This window comes from Dreissena polymorpha, chromosome 6 (genome assembly GCF_020536995.1).
Source record: "Dreissena polymorpha isolate Duluth1 chromosome 6, UMN_Dpol_1.0, whole genome shotgun sequence".
NCBI classification, from domain to species: domain Eukaryota; kingdom Metazoa; phylum Mollusca; class Bivalvia; order Myida; family Dreissenidae; genus Dreissena; species Dreissena polymorpha.
The window spans coordinates 47,884,577-47,907,911 of NC_068360.1; the positions used below are offsets into that span (position 1 = coordinate 47,884,577).

General features: G+C 33.6%; 2 protein-coding genes across 2 annotated transcripts in view; one reads left to right on the forward strand and one right to left on the reverse strand.

The window, feature by feature from the left end:
* The window catches only part of LOC127835659 (transient receptor potential cation channel subfamily M member 1-like), a 50,372-nt gene extending 30,374 nt beyond the window's left edge, over nt 1–19,998 (reverse strand). Inside the window, exons 1-9 of the mRNA XM_052362098.1 lie at nt 19,793–19,998; nt 19,505–19,668; nt 13,667–13,767; nt 12,768–12,896; nt 12,209–12,247; nt 11,039–11,062; nt 9,485–9,551; nt 3,283–3,349; nt 3,007–3,169 (exon numbers count right to left, since the gene is read on the reverse strand). Coding sequence (XP_052218058.1) covers nt 3,007–3,169; nt 3,283–3,349; nt 9,485–9,551; nt 11,039–11,062; nt 12,209–12,247; nt 12,768–12,896; nt 13,667–13,767; nt 19,505–19,668; nt 19,793–19,998 — 960 coding nt within the window. The remainder of the gene's footprint in view (nt 1–3,006; nt 3,170–3,282; nt 3,350–9,484; nt 9,552–11,038; nt 11,063–12,208; nt 12,248–12,767; nt 12,897–13,666; nt 13,768–19,504; nt 19,669–19,792) is intronic.
* Nucleotides 19,999–20,300: 302 nt separating this feature from the next.
* On the forward strand, nt 20,301–20,966 carry LOC127835660 (protein starmaker-like). Its single transcript, XM_052362099.1, has one exon. It carries the CDS (start codon nt 20,301–20,303, stop codon nt 20,964–20,966), a length of 666 nt encoding a protein of 221 aa, XP_052218059.1.
* Nucleotides 20,967–23,335: the final 2,369 nt, after the last annotated feature.

A 23,335-nucleotide genomic window follows, 5' to 3' on the forward strand; every position in this document is an offset into this window, starting at 1 on the left:
ATGCCGATGAAACAGGAATGATCTTTTTCTTTGATTTTCAAAAAGCCTTTGAATGTTTAGACCATAATTGTATGTTTAAAAGTTAAGATAGCGCATGGGATTTAGTCAATCTCTAATAAAGTGGGTGAAACTGTTTTATAGTAATGCAAAATCTTGTGTAATTAATAATCTCATTTCATCGACAGCAAAAAAGGAGTGAGGCACGTCTGCCCCTTTTCGCCCTATCTGTTTATCATATTTATTGAATTACTAGCAAATTGTATAAAACATGATACAAATAAAAAAGTAATTTACATAGACAATATCGAACTCAAACAAACATTATTTTTTGACGATGCCTGTTTTCTTCTTGACGACAGTCAAAAGTCATTTGAATATTTAATTATGACCCTTGACAAATTCACAACTAAATCAGGTTTAAATTGCATAACAATAAATGCGTTGTAATGAAACTTTGTGCATTTATAAGGAGAAATTAAAAAAATGTCCACATTACAAAAAATCATTGGGACTGTAAAAGCGCGACCACACTGGAGATGATATTATACAACAATACAAATGTAACGGCTGAACACAATATATATACAACGAATCAGGAATTTGAACACTGTTTACATTAATGGAGAAAATTCAATCGTTCCAATCGGTCACTCACAGGGAAAATCGCGACCACACTTGAGATGATAATATACAACAATACAAATGTGACGGCTGAACACAATATATGTACAATGAATCAGGAATTTGAACACTGTTTACATAAATGGAGAAAATTCAATCGTTCACTTATAGGAAAAATCACAGTTATCAAAGCTTTTGCATTGACAAAACGAATACATAAATGTATGCCCATATACAGTTTTAGAAGGACGAGATTACAGTTAAATTAAATCTTTAAACACAACTATGTTCACATTTGTATGGAACGACAGGATTAAACATGATCAAATTATATAAAAAAATACAAATGGCGGTTTAAAAATGATTGATATAGAAAGCTTTATGGATGGTCTCAAAGCTTCTTGGGTTAAACGATTTATACACCAACATGAATAAAAAATAACCAAATTATACAGTACTTTTCTGGAAAGCTATGGAAATTATTTCATTTAACAAAATAACATTAAACTTGACGATATAGACACACTAAAATTCTATCAGTAATCTTAAAAGACATATTAAAGGTTTTGAATAAGGTCAACGCACAAAATAAAATCAAAGGTATCGGAAAAGAAAGAAATTGGAACAACTCGTTTATAATAAAAACATGAAGAACAAATATACGACTATAGAACGAGGCACTTCTATAGTTTTAATCAATTACAAAACTTGTACGAGTTAAATAACAATGATTTTCTGAAAAACTATAGTCTTATAAAAAGTTTGCCACAAGATTGGAAAGAAAAGCTGAAAACTGAAGACATAAGTTATCAACCACCTGCAAATTTACTTTCATCAGATACAGAGTCAACTAAAATCTGCAAATTAGTATACCAAAAAGGTCGTACTGACGAAGCAAATCATGGCAAATACAAAATGGTAATTATGTTTTGATAAAGAATTTGAAGCGAATACACTGTTTACTAACCCGTTTGTACTGACCCATGACACAAAAATAAGAACTTTTCAGTATAAATATATTAAGCAAATTATTCCTAACAAAAATTATTTACTGCCGTGTGGTTCAACACAAAATAAGAACTTTTCAGTATAAATATATTAAGCAAATTATACCTAACAAAAATTATTTACTGCCGTGTGGTTTAACACATTCCAATTTGTGCGTTTTTTCAGCATCTCAGTTGATTCAAATATGCATATGTTTTGGGGATATCATATAATTCAACAGGTTTTGAACAATTTTAAAGTGTATATCGAATTTGCCGAGCATTTCAAATTTTGATTATGAACATATAAGATTTCGTAACGTTTCAATCGGTCATTTCAAGATGTCACAGATTGTCAACTTTATCATATTGATGGCAAAATTTTATATTTTTATAAAAAAAAGAGTATCAGAACAACATTCCCAATATTTATCAGTTTAACACGTATCTTCAGAAAAGGTTAAAAATTTAAAAGATTATTGATTTCAGTAAAGATCAAATATAAACTTTAAGAACAATTTGGAACTGTTTTTTAACATAAATGTTTAGTCAGAACATGCATTGGTTTGCTTTGATCTATTTGTCGAACAGTATATAATTATGTATATTGCTACTGTCTCGATAATTAATTTCGACAGATATGTCCGTTGCATTGTTTTTTTGTTTTGTTTTAATATTGCTATTGCTTAATGTGTGTAATTGTATCGTCGCATGCTTTTTCTTCAATTACATCTATCCACCTAGTTTTTGACCCCAAGTGACCCAGTTTCGAACTAAACCATTATATCTATAGGACCATGGCTCTGAGCAAGTTTCATACACATTGGGCTAGACATATTGGCTCTAGAGTGTTAAAAATGTTTTCCTTTAATGCTGACTGGTTACGGAGTTTCCGAAACCCACGTGACCCAGTTTTAAACTAGGCAAATATATAATTGTGAAACAGTTTTCCTTAAGTTTCACGAAGTCTGGAAGATTATTGTGGCTTCTAGAGTGTTCACTAGTTCTTGTTTTTAATTTGACTAAGTTACATAGTTTCTGACCCAACATGACCCAGTTTCGAACTCGGCCGAGGTATCACTCGAACAGATGTTCTTTAGAAGTTTCCTGGTGATTGGACAAGCAATACATACTAGCCTGACTTATTATTAAAAATAAGTGATGTATTAAAATACCTATTTATGAAATTGAAGAATATTGAAGCATTTGAACGAGTGTAATACATACTAATATTACGCTGTGCATCATTCTCACTCTTCTGTTCTACGTAATAAAGGAAACCAATTGATTTAAACGCACGCTGGGAACAGTTGACTAGTGTATTAATCCGTATTTAAGTGCTATATAATGAACACAATTAGAAGCAATTGTTTAGAAACAGGATTGTAAACTTATTTACCTCCACCTTTTGGAAGAGTATTTCCGCCAACTCATGTTTACGCATCATGCAAGCCCACAAAAACAAGTAATTCCAGTATGGCAAGAACCTGTTATGGGACTCAATAGACTCAACTGAACCTTGACCATCTTTCTTCTCTTTCTTCTCTCCAAAACATAATACTCTGAAACCATATTTCTTTCAGTTACATTTGTTAGAGCAAAAATTCGTGAATCTTTATTTGTGTTTGTAAAACTGTAAATTGTATGTTTTCAGAAAAAAATATTAAAAAAGAACCTGTTCATCTGCGTTTGGTTACAGGAGACGTCAGGCTGAGGCTTCCAATGGTCACTAACTTCCCTGTCTGAAGGAACAAGAATTGCAAACATATTTAAACATAGTTTAACTACCATCATATTTGGTGCGTAATCTATGATTCGTCTTCGTCTTTAAATGTGTATGGTAATTTTCAAGTTTTATTGAACTTTTGAAAACTGAGAACCCTGAGTCATTTTATGTATGATACTCTTGGATATTGAGGTTATTGAAGTTATGTCAAAAACGTAAGCAAAGTGCGTTCTGTTTTACAAATACCAACTTTTCCTAGCTAGCTAGTTAAATATATTTACCTACATGTCAAGCTTAAAGAGATCGTCAACTTGTTAGGCCTAATGATGTTTGTGTGTGAGGGACAATTAGTTCATATAAATTTAACGCAGAATCGTTGATTGTTTTAATACCATTTAGTGTACTAAACTGAATGAATAAACAATCATTGCTTTTGACAAAACAAAGATATAATGTCGTTAAAGTTAAGATTAATAGTTTTAGCAATTGCAGTTGTAATTCAAACGTTAATTTGGTAGGATTATTTGTATTAATGCCGGCTCCGCGAAAACAATGCAGCTTCATGAGCTGAATGAACTCGTACATTGCGGATCCATAACGCTGTGTGCGGTCAACGTTAAATTAATTTGGGTTTCAGGTGAGAACCTAAGGGCATTAGGCTATGCTGTTTATATTTAAACACATTCCCCGACTTTTAATGAAACTTAATATATATATATATATATATATATATATATATATATAAATATATATATATATATATATATATATATATATATATATATATATATATATATATATATATATATATATATATATATATATATATATATATATATATCGTATGCACTATGCACCAACGCTTATTGTTTTTGTTTTTTTCTCTGTCGCTTTAGATTCACAAATACCTTTCTGAAAGGGTCAACGTTCAAACACATATGCGCCTCTAAACGCACACAGTTGAAACGTTGAGATATAGTTTGGTTTCAAAATTCACGTTCATACCACTGGATGTTTTCAGTTAGGATTAAGTTCTATATAACTCTAACCACTATTATACAAAGTTGTCCTTTAATCTTTAGAAGTAACTTGCATTTGTATTAACAACCTCTTCAGGTTTCGATAAATATCGAAATCTTATCGCGGTCGATTGTTAACTCGAATTCTATACCATATTCTTATAACCTAATTTATCGTGCAAACATTTCATAACACTTCTAACATAATTGGAATATCGCATTACAATTTTACGTAACCAAAATATTTAGTAACGCGTCCATGCACAAATATGAATGTTATTTCTACCACAGTCTATTAATATAGCATTATTATATAAATGCTATGTGGTGCTGCAATAAATCTTTTGCAAGCATCAATATGTACACTTTTTTTCTGTTTGACCGCACTGAATAGAAATAACATTCCTCGATATGGGCTCCGGACTTTACACTCTCAAAAGACCGTGGGTACCCGCCGACACTCTACTTATTTTATTTGCTTGACATGAAATTTCGTGTATTCGTAAAATGTTACATTGTCGTTAGATCTTAAATTCGTCAATTTGTATAAATATCTGATGTAAAGGCCCTGTCACACAGCCAATTACTGCTAAATCACGTACAAACAGCTTTGAAAATCTGATAGAATTGGTCGTAAGTGGTAATATCTGGTCGATTTTGGCTTGGTTGTTCTTTGGTTGTGTTTTGTAATTGGTCTGGCCGTCGGCGACTGTTCCACTGCTGAAACAATGCTAAAGCACGGCTTACCACTTCCAGCCATGTGTAAGGTTAGTGGCGTCAGTTCTTGCCTGTGATAAGCCGCAAAAAACACGCCATTTCCCTTGATACCAACGCGAAACACCCGTCCGATGACCGTGCTATGCCCGTGACAGTCCGCTAAACGTTCGCGTCTTACTGCGTCTTCCAAAGTTTTAATCACTACCGGAACACGAATTATCACGTGTTATTAATGCGTATTGCACGTCATTACCACGTGTATTACCCGTGGTTGTCCGCGGTATAAAGTGTTGAACAGGTCAAAACATTTTTCCGCGTCCAAAGCCGTTGCGAGTTGTCCCCGCGTCCTGCCACATCTGAACATCGACCTTAGCTCGTCTTAAACTCGACATCAACGCGAACAACATCGTCTGCTTCGAGAGAGATTAATTTCTGACGAGTTGTGGCCGTGATTAAGCTATAAATGATGGTTGTGTGACCGGGCCTTAGGACTTAGCACGTTAAAGTTCGTTAAACATTAGATTAATGGTTGCGGCGCACCAAAAAATCCACGAAAATAAGTTTCAGTCGAATAGTATTGGTTTCAAAGTATACTTGGCGTATAATCAGAGAAATGCAGAGAAGTAAACCGGACACGTGGGTAACGAGTACCAATTACCATGATCAGAATTCGAGATCACGCCGACACGAAAGCAATGAAAACGCTGCGATGGTTCAAACTTTGAACCCGCGATAAATGACGACGAGCGACAGCCGCTTAATTGGGAAGGCGGTGTCGAATAGGGAAAAGGGCCAAGCTAGCATCCACCAAAAGTAACAGTGTATATAAAAATATAAACATTCTATATAGGAATCTTAAAGGACTTAAGAACTATACACAAGTAGAACGCGTTTTTTTTATCATACCAATAAACTGCCCTGAAAGATATTGCACGATGCGAATTATGGCTGTTGTAAGTAATCTACAGATGGTTACACATTTTCAAGAAAACAGCAGAACCAATCAAAATTATTCAATCCTTTCGGGTTTGTAATGTTGAATAATTTGTAGCATTATCAAACTGTGATTAGTCATTAACGATTACGTATTTTAAGTTTATGTTTTGTCAATAGAGTTAATTTTCTATAGTATGTACTATGTTCTTTTTAAAGTTTTTTTTACTCATCGAAACATTATAATTTATTATCAAGTTGAGGTTAACGAATTCAAGGTACTTTACTCAAAGTATTTACCCATACGTATGCGAAACTGAAAATTATAAACGTACGCGCCAGAACAAAAGTTTACTGGCTTTGCGTGAAACATTAACGCGAAAAAATGAGACATTAATGTTCACCGATAATCTATAGTTTCTTCATTAACGACTTGTGGATATTTATTAGACCAAAATGCAATACTGGAAGTTGTGTTACACATGACATTAGTGGTATATTGTGTGTACCTCATGTAGATAGTGGCCCCTTATGTTAAGTGTAGATGTACAAGAACTCATTTTACCCAAAGTTATCAAATTAATACCTCTGCGCTGAGTAATAATGTATCCACAACAATATTTTTATAAAGAAATGAGTTATTAAACGCGAGCTCAATTTGCTTTCAAGAATTTTTAGACACACACAAGTCGTAGGTAACAACAATTTACTAGTGTGCAGCTATTTATATCTACGGCATGTACAAATAACGTCATTCAATTTGTACATGTAGCACATTATAGTGATTTCCATGGAATCAGTCACCGCGTTCGTTTCACAATTTATGCTATATACTTTTATAACGTGTTCATAATATTGTGTTATTAACATAAATCAGATAGCATGCGTGTGTTATTTTTTTCGAAAAGGTCTTCATGATGGACAAACGTTACGTCTGCTCAAAAACAAAAGTAAAAAGGTTGTGATATGGTTCTATTTGGCAATGTTTTTTGTGTATAGAATACAAACTATTTCATTTAGATGCAATATGTGTTCATCAAATTAAAATACATGTATATTTAACTACATATACTCTATAACTTTATTAAAACAAGTTGAAAAGCACATATGCAAATATCTCTGGCTTAACTGAGCATGTTCACGAGTGTAACATTTTTGAACGTAGATCTTTAGGCCGTTTTGGGTTTGATTCCAACCATTGTGACTTGTTTTTAATCGCTACATTTATAGAAGAATCAAGGCGAATTCCGAAAATTATTCTTCATGGTTTGTTGGGCTAAGTATGAGGTAAAGAATGACATAAACTTGTTTAAATATCGGCATTTTTTTTCACGGCTGTGATCCCGCTTTAATCATGTTTATGTTTAAAGTCGCGTGTTTAATATTGTCCTGTATTGTATGGATAAAAAGTTATTCTCCTTAAAAAACGACGTGCGCGTTTGAACAAACAATCCTCTATTGATAATGTTTCTGGGGTTAGATTTTTCCCGTATATTGAACTAGGATCACATAATTCCTTATTTATAGGCACGTTAGACATTTTCAAATATCCGGTGCAAGCGTTATTTTGCTAGTCGATCAAAATGGCTGTCGTCGTCATAATGGATAAAATGTATATGAAACGGGCTTAATACTACCGTCGGCTGTTGAGTGTTGCACTACATTCTACCCAAAAATGGATGGCAACGTATCTTCTTTAGACGATTTGTCAAGTACACGGTTTTCTAATTTGCTCAAGAGTTTAAGGTGTGATTATGTAGGAGAAGCTGATGTTTGTCACCATTGTTAGTCGCAATCCCATACACTAATTTAAAGGTGTCCAGTTAAAACAAAACCAACGTACAATAACGTTTCTGTACGAAAATGTACCGATACATTGTAAAGTGTCTAGAGTAAAATTCATGTTTTAGTGTGCGTTCTTTCTACACAATTTATATGATAATAACTTGTGTATGAAAAATAAATATTAAATGCATTATCATTTACATGTATCAATTTGTTTATGATTGAGAAACGTGTTGCTTTAAGACAAGATTTAAATTGTTGGAAATAAATAAATAATATGAAATGTCAAAATTTACAACCACCGTCAAAACGATGAATGAGTAATCCCAAATATGTGTTGCACTTCTATAACGTAATTATAAATGGATGTTGTTGGCTTCTGTGGTGGTGGTTAAAGGTCAACAACCGCATGAAACTCAAATATCTTTCTGACACGTTCTGCAGAGTTGTTGTTATGCCTTTTGTAATTGTCAATAGTGCAAGCTAACAGTTGTTTTAACTTTTAATATGACAAAGTGGATACCGTGAAAGGTTTATATTTGCAAGATGATAAGTGTTAAGTGAAAAGTGTATTTTTAAAGTCAAAGTAGCCCATTAGTTATGTGGTTGGCAGAACTACGCCACATAACCATGTGATGTATGCTGATTAACTAGGATACCAGGAGATGTTAACAAATGTATTTATCATCACCTCGTTAGTGTTACTGGATATAATTTTTAACAACGTAGAATACCATAACGCAAAAACTAAATGTTTCAGTTGACTTAGTCGAACGCGCCAATGATGAATTAACAATACACATTTTAAGGATAAAAGATCTTATTTTTGTATTTATTTTTGTAATGGAATTTATTCAAATCATCACCGTACTCATTTTAGGTCAATATTTAATTTTATTTAAACGGTTTTGTGATTAACATGACATGTTCTCACTGTGTTTGAATGAATAACGCCTTGTTACGTCTTGAAGATAACCGTCCTATTAGTTTGATGTGTTATCAATTAAGACATGGCTTTCAATACAGCCACCTTACTTATCCAATCAGAAAGCTTAAATGTCTGTGAGCTATATAAACACAACACATTTGTGTTCGTTAAACTAGGAAGTCAATACTGAATATCATCTTTAATTTTAATTTATATCATACGCTAATTTCGTAACCATGATAACATATTCATTACTATTTAATGACGCATACTCTTTGCTATCCATGGTTTATAGCCATTATTCGCTTAATATGAGACCTGCATATCAGTTTTATATATATATATATATATATATATATATATATATATATATATATATATATATATATAAAATTGGTTAAAAAACTATTTCGTTAAGAAAACATGTTTCCTGTAATACTTGTATGTATATTATAAAACCACGTTTTGTTTTACTAATGCTATTTGATGCAATTGTAGAATTAGTCATGGAAACGTTGATTTGTTAATCTGTGAAAATATAGATAAAAGGTTTCCATGGCCACAAGACAATATATGTTCACATATAACACATCATTCTTTTTAAACGCATGTTACTAACTAGACTTGTGTGTCATAATTATCAATAAATCAATTGATAGTAGTAGTTTAAGCTGTTTAGAATTATTTTTAGATTATGAGTGCCCAATGTTTTAATGTAGAATATAAATTTAATTGTAAAATAAAGGTTAATCATCATAAATTATATTACCATGTATTTCGCCTTGCACTGGGCGCGCCTTCATTATCTGTATAACCTCCATAATCCTTGCCAAGTCCTGCAAACACAATTTGATGGAGGCCAATCATGATAAATGATAAGTCTACTTGAAAAGGTAGTGACTAATACTCGCAAGTAGCTGTATCATTGATATTAAATGACCGTTTTGTAGTTGTACTTGTTAGCTTCTTTGCTTTTTTGGTCGATGTTTCAATAATAATAGTAAAGGATGAAGACAAACATTCAATTTATTTAAACTCTATATTTTAATTTATATAACTAAGGATATTAAGTACCATTTGAATTTTAGTGTCATCTATTGAATGTAACGTAAGTATGTTGTTCTCAAAGGTTAATTATTCAAGATACCCTTTTTGAAATATTCGTCTTAAAACAAAAATTAATAACGTTAAATTGATGTCAAGTAATCAAATCGTTCTCGCGGAATGACGATAAGTGCAGAAGCGAAACGACCGACTAAACTCACACGAAAAAGAAGTTCTTGTAGTATTGAAACATAAAACGCTAATAACAAATTCTCAAATTGTTTAATACAATAAAGGTATATAATGAAAGAAATCATTATCTATATGCGTATATAAAGGATTTTTTTACATTTATTACTATCAGTTACTTTATTTAAAACAAACAGGCTACATTTTGTGAGGTTTCGTGGATTTTAAATTGATATATCACCCTCATTGATATTCAAACTAGGCATAAGGTTGTTCAAAATAACTTCAAAAAGAAATACCCAAGCTAATACGGAAACAATTTTAATGTTTCCAAATGTTAATGAAATATATATATATATAATTGTTAATACTTGACAGTCGTTTTGACCGAGGCGAACATACTCCTTTGCCAGTAAGTATCTGATCGTTTAACTAGTTGTCTTGTCAATAACCTTTGATACTATGAGCTCCTGTATACAGATTATCTTCTGACGTTATGAACGACGCTATGTAAGTTGTTAAAAAAAAGCATGGATGTTTTCATGCTGCATTTTCACAAACTTTATTTGTAGCGTCTAGAAATGGTTACCAACGACATGCATTTTTAACCAAATTTAAATGCCTCAAATACCATTGTTTTGCATGGTGATGATAACCTTTTGCAATACATATAAACATGCATGTATGTAATATGACTACAAACTCGACCTAACGAGGTAATTGGTTGGAAAATGAAAAAAATCATCATTATAATACGTCTCTTCGTCATGCGACATGTTAGGTATTGTAACTGTTAATTTATTTGCAATTACAACCGGGAAGTTATATTTATTTATTTTAATTGCACATGCGGCTTCAAAAGCAATAATACATTTATAATTCAGAGTTGTGTGACTTCGGTAGTATTTGTAATATTGAACACAGAGATCTAGTATAAGCGTGTATATTCATTTGTTATCACATTTAGGTGAGTGCATATATTAATTATTAAACAGTAAATTTATGTATTTTAAGCTAGCATTGCATTATAATTGTTGGAACAGTTCTACTTGCTCTACAAACAAGTAACACAATACTATTTAGTACGTACCTTGTTTGCGGGAGGATCCATCAACTGCAAAATACCAACAGTACATCGTTAAACCAAAGACATTTCTATCTGTTGTGGCATGTAAATCATGTGCACTATCGACGACTCACCTAAATTCGCGACTAACCTAGATTCGCGGATTTTGTTTTCGTCACGTAACCGGTACCAATATTTGTTTCTGCGCATGCGTGATCGTGGCGATATGCAAATGAACGTTTACTCGATTTGAACGATTGAAGATTTGTGAAAAAATAATGCGTTTTAAACAAGTAAAAAGTGTGAATTAGAATCAATTAGCAAAAATACCATATTTTCTTAACACCAATAATACCCGACCATCGCATTTTATATATATTAAGTAAAAATCAGATATCAGGATTTTTGTTGTCGTCTGCTGTTGTAGTAGCATTGCCATATATGGAAATGTTACGCTTCGAAAACATGAGTAATTCCAACACATGATTTATTGTGTGTTTCTTAGACCATGACAATTAAGCTAACTTCTATATATTTTTTTAAGGCCATCACTAAGCATTGTCGCAAGAAGTATAGGCTTTATTCACCGACTTCCCTGATAAATGCTAACAAAGCTGTTAAGAAGATGAATATGTCCGTTCTTAGAGCATCAAAATTATACAGATTGCCTAAAAATACATTACGTCACAGAGTCTTTGAAAAAATACACCCAGACACAGTTGTTATGTGAGCTGCTCCCATTTTCCATGCAATTTACCCTGTTCATATGTTAATATTTTATTGTTATTTCGTGTTTGACTTTTTTGTTAGATGTTTAATTTGCACCAGAAACCAATTTAAAGTGTTTAAAATAAGTTAGCTTGGCCTGATTACTCGACATTGCAATGACTTTTTGTATGACGTCATACCCGCGAATCAAGGGTATTAAAACAAAATTGCTGACGCTTTACACTTATGTCAACAATATTGACATTTAAGAGCTTTAAAAACATTGTTTGGAAATCACAATGAAACAAATCAGCGAAGACTGAATTTATCTTAAAAGGTTAATGTTTGTTTTCGTTGTATTTTTATGCGTTTTTATTTTAATATTGACATTAAATGTTAAGGTCGCAAATTTACGGTAATCGAGGATATATACACAATTTTATTTTCAGCATTGATACTAAAAGCAAAATATAGGGAGTACTCTACCTTTGGCCGTAAACCTTTCAGCAATCCATCTGTATCGGCCTGTAAAAAACAACACAAATTAAAAAAAAATTACATAGCATTTCAAGTTTCACAAATTGTGTAACTGTATATTAATACATGTTAGAGCGTCTTTATTCTTTTTGGCTGGCTAGAAAAAATGAAGCGTTGTGTCATGATACATACCGAATTGATGAATTTGAATCGTCACTCAAATTTAAATTTGCAGGCGACAACTTTCAAATTTTTTTATCGTAAGAAGTTCATTGTAACTGAATTAGTAAATAAATGTTGGATTATGTTGTTACAATATGGTTGGTTTATGAAGTTTAACAAACGTTTCCTATATATGTTATTTGCATTTTATGTTTCCACTTTCAATTCGATAGGGATAGATTTCATAAAGCAACGCGTCACACACATGAAATAGATAACACATGTTAACTACACTTTGTGCGATCCAATTATTGAAAACCCATTTATTTAATATTTTCTTTATCATATTAGAACACATAAAACAGTAAATACACTAAACTAATGATATATAAAAAATTTAACTTACTTCATTGCACATTTTCTTGTATTGCAACGCGCTTACTTCACCTTTATCCATCACGCCGAGATAGTGAACTAAGATTCTAATAGGTTCGATATAATCGCGAATACAAAAATAACATACGAGGTCATCCGTCTGTAAAACATAAAACATAGAAATTATGATTTTATAACAGGCTTTTTAGGGTCCGTCTTTACAAACCCTTGAAAGAAATCAGACACAATTGTTTACTTTTATAAGACGTTCTGTTTTATTAATTTTGAGTCCACTCCATAATAACAAAAAAATCATTTTAAGCATTTGTTACTATTAATTCTCCTATAACGCAATAATGTAAAAAAAAGATTCTTTTGAATATTTGACATTTGATTTGTTATTATGAAAGCATGAATGCATAACAAAGGACATGGGCTGAAAATGTGATTCGAGCAAACATAAACCTCTTTTTAGTCCAAGCTTCCCAAGGTGGTAACCGCAGTTTTATCAATTGTGTATGTTTTCAGTGTGCGTTTTGTCATTTTAGGAAATTTGTTACTGACCGTAAAACAAATACTATATTGAGATAGAAACGATATCTCTTTTTACCTGTGTTTATTTAGATTGGATCTAATGACGCATGTGAGTATTTACACAAATGTTCCTACATACGTACGCAAACGTTTTGATATACACTGTTTATGGTGTTACAACTGTTGTTGTTTCTGCTATTGTTGTGTAACCATGCTTTCGACATCACGTATGATAAATACAAACAGAAAACGCCCTTGAATAAAATCATCTGACACATTGATACAAATTCTAGTGTCCTTAATATAAGCTACGCGTACATATATTTATTTAAAGCACCGTGGGGCATGGTATTCGGAAGTGTATATTCAACGAATTAAGGCGAACGTAACACTTACATCATTGCGACTGCAATCTGAATACGCCAGCCACTTGAAAACTACTGCTAGGTCATGCTCGCTAAGAAGCATTGACGAAAGACGCTCTTTAATCCACTTTGCTGCGAATTAAGATTTACATTATTTTATGAAAATCTGTCATAATTATGTCAGTTAACCGACAATTAGACATAGAAAACGTATCTTTATGGCGTTTAATATATATAACAATAATTGAGCTTATGCATTTGCAAACGGTCTTCATTTCGCATCTATTAATAACAGTGATAGATACATATTTTAATGTGTAAAGTACATGTCGAACACATAGAATCAAAGTGGATAATAAACCGGAATCTATACAGACGGTTATCCATTTTTGGCATATTTGCATCATATTGTAGCCAAACCAAAATGGCTTAGCGATTACGTTTCGTTTGCTATATAGTGCTGATTGATATACAGTCGTGCACATTTACGATTTTCTATAGTAAACAAGATATGTATTTTAAAAAGACAACTTTAACATTTATATTGAGGTTATGTTTGTTCTGATTGTTTAACTACAGGATTAAGATCGGATCACCGATTTCGCTCTCTAGCTATACACGAGACTTGTTGAACACCAAACTGTTGAGACACCATTACCCATACATTGTTTGAGATTAACTTCATCAGTAATAATATGTGTACAGTGAGTTATGCGACCATATACCATAATATATTGTCGTCAGTGAACATACCTTTAAAACTACAAGGACCTTTATCTGACGCGGTTTATTTAGGTTAATTTTGTGTTTTTTTAATATAATTCTGTATTTCGCATGGTATACTTAAGCTAAACATGCAAAACAACCAACAATAACAAGTCGATTCTATGCACATGACTTACTAACGTCAAACGTGCACTGTTTTTTGGATGATATAAGCAGCATGAAACGTAAGAAACAAGGAATAAATCTTTTCATTTTATTTTGTTTATCACGTTAAATGTTACTGCACGGGTTAATTCAATTGTCGGGGACGGACAAAACATCAAAAACGATTTTTTTTCAGAAGACCGCGCCTGCTCCCGCGTCTTTCTTCGACAACCTTGTGCTTGTTCAAGTGGTGATGATCACACTATTTCAATTATCACCGACAGTAAAGAAAACCTTGCAGTAACACACGAATGAGCATAATTTATGTATTTCGTAAAGATCTAAAAGGCAAACGTATACCATAATTCCATTACGAGTATTTCATTCATGCGAGGACAATTGTATTTGGTTGTTTATTGTAAATTTTAGCACTACACGCGATTTGTGTTCTAAAGACAAAGAAGGAAATCAAGAGTGGGCTATTCTGAAATAATTATGGGCGGAGCTTAATTTTTCGAAAATAGTTCCGAATAAATAAAGAAAACAATGCGGTAAAATGCACATGCTAGAACCTGCTCTAAAAGAAATGTAATAAATGTAGCATGTATATAAATGTAATGAAAATACAAATTGTATGTTTGGTGATAAGTGGCATAGCCACGCCTACAAAGAATGTTATTCGTTAGGAAACGTAATTAATAAAACATTTATAGCATGTCAGCTTTTCAGTAGCATCAATAAACGTTTGCAGCCCGCATGACTGTGGCATTCAAATGTGTAGCTTATGCGCATTATTCCCGTTTGTTGCGCGATGGTAAACGTGTTCTTGGCACTTAGCGGGTAAATCAACGTTTCGTAGTAATAACACGCGTTTGACCGGGTCATTTTCCCGGTTGTTAAACTCTGTATTTTGGTGCGATTTTAAGCAGCGCACGTCGTCTGTGCATGGATGTATGTTGACAGGTTAGAGCAAATGTGCACGGAGATAAGGCCACACAATATGAAACCGTCGAATTTCCGTGCGACTGTTCTGATCCTTCGTAAGCTTTTCTCGGAAACCGTGCCGAGTCACGCCTTAAACGAATTCGCATGTTTTCCGTGTGGATACGTTTGTTGCATTATCACACCACGAACTTCATACGGTCGGATATAAATGTAAATACATTAACCTTCAACTGGCCTGCGATACTCAAAAATAAAAATTAATCACCAACAGAGGGTAGTGCACATGTAAATTCGTACGATCATATTTGAAAATCACACGGCTTCTTTACGTTTCAACGCCACGATAAAGACGTATTGCAAGTATTTCACATTAACGCATTTTAAAAAGTGTTACGCTAACTGTGAAATAATTCAATTTAAATAGGTAATTGTCCTCATCAAACTGCAGTGTATGTCATTTCAAATATTATTAGTTATGGATGGTATAGCTATCATATAAAATATGCATGCAATTATCATAATAACAAAATACAGTACGCCCGATTATAAAATTAATGTTAAATTGATGCTTAGGTTGTAATTTACAAACACATGCATCCGATATGCTACCAAACATAGCTAACGATATCACAATGGGACCGAGATCATGTTCTTAACTTACGGTAAAGTGTTTAAGGTCTCGTTCGATATGTGCGTTTTGAGTTAATAATCTAACCCGCTAAGGACTTTTACGAAAAAAATAGCCCTTAGATAGCATTCGGATAAAGACCCAGAACGGTAAATTGATTAATAAATTATCAGGCAAAATTAATACATGCATTAATTAAATGCGTTGGTTTTTTATCATACCGCCACATTGATATCTGCTTGATATCCTGTTGCCTGATATCTTTTTTTATATCACGGTCAACAGGAAGTTCATATATCAGTCATGTGTGGAGGCAACTAAGACTTAATTAAAATGTTTTGTTCTATTGTAAAACTGAATCAGATTTATTAAAACAAACAATTTGATACCAAGAGGTATTACATTTAATCCAAAAACAGCAACAAAAACAGAAAAAAACGTATTTTTCAAATATTAAGAATGAATAAGTACATGCTGATGACGTCATGTAACAAACGGACTACTTTTTTTGACACGCCTTCATATGCAAACATCAAAGGTCAAACGTTATGTCAAAAGTTTAGCAATTATTATAAACAGACCAAACAAATAAACCAAACAATAAAAAAGTAGTTAAAATAAAATAGAAACACACTTTAAAATAAAACCCAATGTAATATGCATTAAATTATGATTTAATTTTAAATTATAAATTATTATTAAGGTTGCCGCATTATCTGACTAAGAAATACAAAAACTCTACACAGACAACATTTTGGGTGCAACAATACCAAAATCACTCCTAAATACCATTTGGTTAAACAACTCCCTGCATTTCGGCCTACGAGGAACCCATGAGCAGTACAATTTAAGGTAAGCTTAATTATTAAATGACAGACTTTCAGTGCTAAAAATGAGAGCCTAAAATTTGATAAAGTTTTGGGAATGCATATCTTTATATAATCCCGTAATAAACCAAATAAATTTGTTTAACCTCAAACATCTTGAATTTTTACATGAAACGTCCTGAATACTTACTTAAATATAATAAACACAACTTCTGATTATTATACACATTTTTTAAGATGGGGTGATGTCAAACCTAGGACAGATGCATCAGGAAATTAATTTCTGGAGTTCAATGAACGGCAGACAAAGACCAGAATTGGAGCAAATGCATCAGATGCAAGAAAAAATGATCCTAAGATGTTTTTCCTCCCCACAATTAAGAAATAAGGACACTATTTACATTTACAAACAGTACAGTGATTAAAGGCCACCCGGCTTCAGCACTGATGATCTATCTCTATCTCTCGGTTAATGTCCAGATTTATTTGTATAGCTCTCCCATCATAGCCTTGAAGACATCTATGGACGTGGAAGTAACCATCTGTTCTGGGAGACCATTCCAGATGCGTATTCCAGTTGGGAAAAAGGAAAACTGGTAGGCGTTGACGCTGGTTAATGGCACTATGTAGCAGTTTGCATGGCCTCTGGTGTGCACTCCTGCTGGTATAAGTACACTTCTGGCGTTGATGTCCACTAAGTTGTAAATGATCCTGTACATCATGACATCTTTGGGGCTTTAGCCGTTTGACGTCTGGATTCAAGTGTTGTTCAACCGAGCTTGTTCATCATTGCAGAAATTTCCGAAAAAACACAAAAAAGATGTTCAAACCTTTTTGCATCCATCTGTTTCATGCACTTCTGTCAACACTTCCGAAATAAACATTTCTCTCCCCACCCACCCGGCAGTTTCACAAGCACAATTTCCTGGCCAAAATCCAATAAATGGCATGTTTTTGGAGCTGTACTTAACGTGCAGAACCTCATATCTACGCACAACCACCACAGTAAACCAAGCGCGCAGTATATATTCCAAATTGTAATAAAAACATCATTCAGTTCTTTACACGTGTTGACACACTGCGAAGACGTGAGCGACTGCACTGGCCTTGACATGTTACAACGGTTATCAAGTTTTCCTTTAAATTGTATAATATATGCTTTCATTTTGTGTAATAAAGTATTGCTGCTTAAAGTTTTGTTGCAGAATTAAAGAAGAAAGAGAAAAAACAGCGTTATTAAATTACAACAAATTGCGCTACTTTTCGTGTCGAGGAATATTGCTATTTTTAGAAAAATTCATGCGCGATTAACGATGCAGCGGCTCCAGGGCGTAGCGATTATTTTCCATTATTTTTGAAAAACGGGGTGAGTGGTGTCAGTGGTATGATAAACAGAAAAACAGGTTACTGCCTGATCGTTTTGTAATATATCAGGCTCGGCACAAATACAATAACGGCTCGGCAAGCCTCGCCGTTATTTTATTCTAAGCCTCGCCTGATATATTACAAAACGATCAGGCAGTAACTTGTTATTCTCTATATACCGCCCCGCGCTATTTATAGAAAGAAACTCTTACTCGCAAGCTTTAATTAATTCACCGCTTGGTAAGACAGTTTAAAAGTGAAGTACCATCCGTGTTCAATCCTAAAGGGCAATATAAACTTGATCAAATTTGCATTTTTTTCCATATATAATTGACAAATATCAAGGATTATTTCATTAATATTTTGTTCTACAATATAGCATAACACTTTTAGTACTAGGCAGCCGTGAGGCGTTGATATTACTTCCTACTTCACAACCCGTAGATAGCACTACTGAAACTACTTTGACCATTTCATATGTGTAAGCCAAAGAAAGTCGCTATTTGTTGCGATGAATATATATATTAATATAGTATTTTGATCATAACATACATTCGTTCATAAATACATTGTAGTAAGTTTCCTTTCGCTTAAACATGCAACTTTGCAAATTTCTATTGTCATTCAGTGTTCCCGCTGCCTAAAATGATCGCAAGAAATCTAGGTCAAAACCCATCTTTGACAGCTAGGCCTAATAATTTTGACCAACTTATAGCTGTTCTGAATAATCAAACTGTTAAAAAACGTTATGGTAGTGGCATTAGTTGCGTAATCGGGCAATTCTCTTTATATTGCTGCTTGATTGCTATTATATGCGTTTATTGCGCACCTATACTTCGATGCTTGTGTTAATACATGTTCTATTAACATGGCTCCAAGTCTGCGTACGGTAGAAGACATGCAAATTTTGAATTGACCATAAGGTGACTTGTATGTGTTTATGTAATTTGCTTGGTGGTGAGACTGCGTCATTTGCTATACATATGTAAATGTATGTCGCAAAATAGTCCTAAATAGGTCCATGGGTGATCGTTTACTATATTGAACTACAGATAATAATGAAATGAAACTTAGTTTTGGTTTATTTTTGTCATATAGAGGTATATACATGTTTGCAAAGAAGCCGTTGTCAAACAATAGGTTGTATGTTATCCGCGTTTCTAAACCAACCATGTATTTAGGATTGTATTCATTTCGCAAAATATATTAAACGAGACAACGAGACTTTACCCACCTTTCCAACATATATCAAGAATCCTTTCATCGGGTTTGTCAGGCATGTTGCGAAGATCCCAAGCCCATAAAACGTATGGCTTTTCATGGTATTTTTTTTTAAATGTGTGTAACGTTTCATTTTTAAATGTGTGTAACGTTTCATCTTGACGGTCCTCGTCTTGTCTACAAATAACCAAACAACTTTGGGTATGAAAATTAACACAGAAATCATACCTTTATAGTTTGTTTTTTTTTAATTTTCATTGACTTCACATAATTCGTGTATAAATAGTTCATGTTTTCTTACCGTTTTTGGATATCAGTCGTGCTATTGACCTCATATGATATAATCTCCGCAATACCTTTTGATCCTTTTACTACCACGGATGGTGTCCCATAGTCCATTGCACGTGTAACAGTTTTCAGTGTGTGGGTGTCACCGTTAAGAACGAGATTTACGACGTTGACTTGTTGGACTGACTCGTCTTGGTTGGTTACATCTAAACATATCATGTGTGGACCTGTATCTCAATATTCATTTTTTTGTAATAATTATTTGATGTCATTTCTTGCGTGTACCAAAGCTCATAATATAGCGGTTCTATTTTGTTTTAATGAGTCAGTTTCTTAAGTAGGAATCTGATTGGCAAAACAAACTAACATAAGTTATTATAATTGTCTTCTTATAATTGTTACTTCAAAGTGTGGACTGACACATTTAAATAAGTGATTAAATGATGATCACATATTGTTTTGCATATAGTTAAGTATCATTGACATTCGTGTGACGTCGACATCATACGCCAGCTTACAATATGGACTCGCACACTAACGATATAGACTCACACACTGATGATATGGACTCACACACTGACTTTATAGACTCGCACTCTGACGATATAAACTCATACACTGACGATATGGACTCCCAAACGGATGATATGGAGTCACAAACTGACTTTAGAGACTGGCACTCTGACGACATAGATTCACACAATCATGATATGGACTCATACACTGACTTTATAGACTCGCACACTGACTTTATAGACTCATACACTGACGATATGGATTCATACACTGACGATATAGACTCAGATACTGACGATATAAACTCACATACTGACGATATAAACTCGCAGACTGACGATATAAACTCACTCACTGACGATATGGACTCACACAATGACAATATAGACTTACACACTGACGATATAGACTCACACACTGACGATATAGACTCACACACTGACGATATAGACTCGCACACTGACGATATAGAATCGCACACTGACGATATGGACTCACACACTGACGATATGGACTCACACTATTACGATATGGACACACACACTGACGATATGGACCCACACACTTATGGCATGGACTCACACACTGACGATAAAGACTCACATACTGACGATATGAACTCACAAACTGATGATATGGACTCAAACGAAAGAGACGGATCTAAACTTTAATGATATGAACTCACAGTCTTACGATATGAATTCACACTCCTACGATATAGACTCACACTTACGATATAGACTCACACGCTGACGATATGTACTCACAGTCTTACGATACGGACTCACACACTGACGATATGTAATCACACACTGACGATATGGACTCAACCAATTACGATATGCACTCAGACTCTTTCGATATGCACTCACACACTGATAATATGGACTCACTATCTAACGATATAGACTCACACACTGGCGATATGGACCCACTCTCTTACGATATGGACTTCCACACTGACGATATGGACTCACACCTAACGAAATGGACTAACATACTGATGATATGGACTCAAACGAACGAGACGGACCTGTACACTAATGATATTGACTCACACGTTTACGAGATGGACTCACACTCTGAAGATATGGACTCACACGAACGAGACGGACTCGCATGCTGACGATATGGACTCACACACTAACGATTTGGATTCACACACACGCGATATGGACTCACAATCGAACGAGACGGACTCGCTTATACACGATACGGACTTACACAATAACTGTACGGAGTATTGTAACCATGTTTCAACACAATTGCAGACTCGAATCAAGAAATAATCAATTTAAAACGACAACTGAAACCAAACACGCCATGTAGAAATACCACTAGAGATTTGGCGTTTTATTATCTACTTTGTTTTGAGACGAAATCCTTTGTCGCAATACCAACTGCAACGAATGAATAGTGTGTTCAATAACAATAATTAGCAAGCTACCACCTCAGCAGGAGTTTCTCATCCTTGGTATATTAAATGATATAACCATGACACATTTAACTGTTAGAGGAAATATAATAATAACTTGGCATGGCAGTGTGTCATGTTCAGGCAATCCGAGATATGATTATTCATTCCTCAAGGGCCAATGCGTGGCTCTTTCAGCGAATATCCACATTTTGTGGCTGGAACTAAGTTTACAATAGATGAAAATGGTATCGGCGACCTCGGAATTCTAATTCATACGAGCTTAAAACTGATGCCTTATGCCGAGAAGGTTTAGATAACAGGATTCTTGTTTCAATATCAAGTCAATATATTGTGTTCGATAATGTTTGGAAAACTCGTATACGTGGTATTGTAAATAACTGTAATATTTGCTAAAGTGAAAGCTTTAGACACTCAAGAAGTCGCATTTGTATAATTGTAAATCTGGCTTATTACATGTGTTCTAATGATATCGCTGCTTTGTTCAAAAACGGTTCATGTCTGTGGAATACCATGGTCGCAATTTAGCGAGGTAGATTTCGTTATGTTAATGTCTGCTCAGAAAAAAACTCACCCGGATCTCATTCGAGCAACCTAAGGCCTTGGGTTCTGTATGAATAAATATCTTTTTGTATCAGTCAAGTATTTCTATTGGATGTATCCGTTTTGATTTTACATTGATATGATCACAATTAACAAAAACAACCATTGTTGCTAAATTCTTTAAATCATAATGCAAACGTTGAAGCATAACAACCGAACGACTTACTGTGCATGTTTACTTAATGCGACTATTCGGAAATGGATATTAAGGTTTAGTTGCTCAACATATTCGATACCTTAAATGCAATATACTATATAATAATGATTCTATGTTGACTGTCCGTGTTGCTTATCCGATTAATGAACATTGATATTGATATTTAAATTAGCTCATTACACAATTAACTGTATTTTATATACATGTATATAAGCTCTTCATCAAGTTAATTTCCAACATCTACTTACCGTTTTAGTGAAAAGGACATTGTTTTTTCATTGGTTTCAGTTTACTATGTTTAAAGTACAAACATATGTGCAGTTATAGATTTTTGTATCAGGGGTATTAAAAATATAATGGAAAAGATTTCGAAGTTTGTGTTGTTCATTTTTTATATTTGTTAACTTTTTATATAAACCAAAAGTACTTAAAAAAGGTGTATTTATCCATGTTCCTTAACTTGACACGGCATTTATTCTTATAACCATTGTTATAATAACGACACTGTAATAGTTTTAAGAGTAACTCGTCTCAAACTACTTTATCTTAATTACATAACAATTTATACAATTTATCCAGTAGTATGTGGAACAATCTCGTCATCACATAAAAAACAGCGCAGAAGTCTCATAGCGTAAGATGTCAACTGTATTGGGGATAACGGGTGTGCACTTTTGTCTCATCTGATTAGAAACGTAAGCCAGGATTTGTCAACAATTGCGACCCTTTCCGCGAAATTATGAGTTCAAATCGCTACATTATTTGCAATAATGTTTATATACGCATTCTATTGTGATCGGCTGCTAATATCTTTGGGATCCAATGCTAATTTACTCATCGCATGT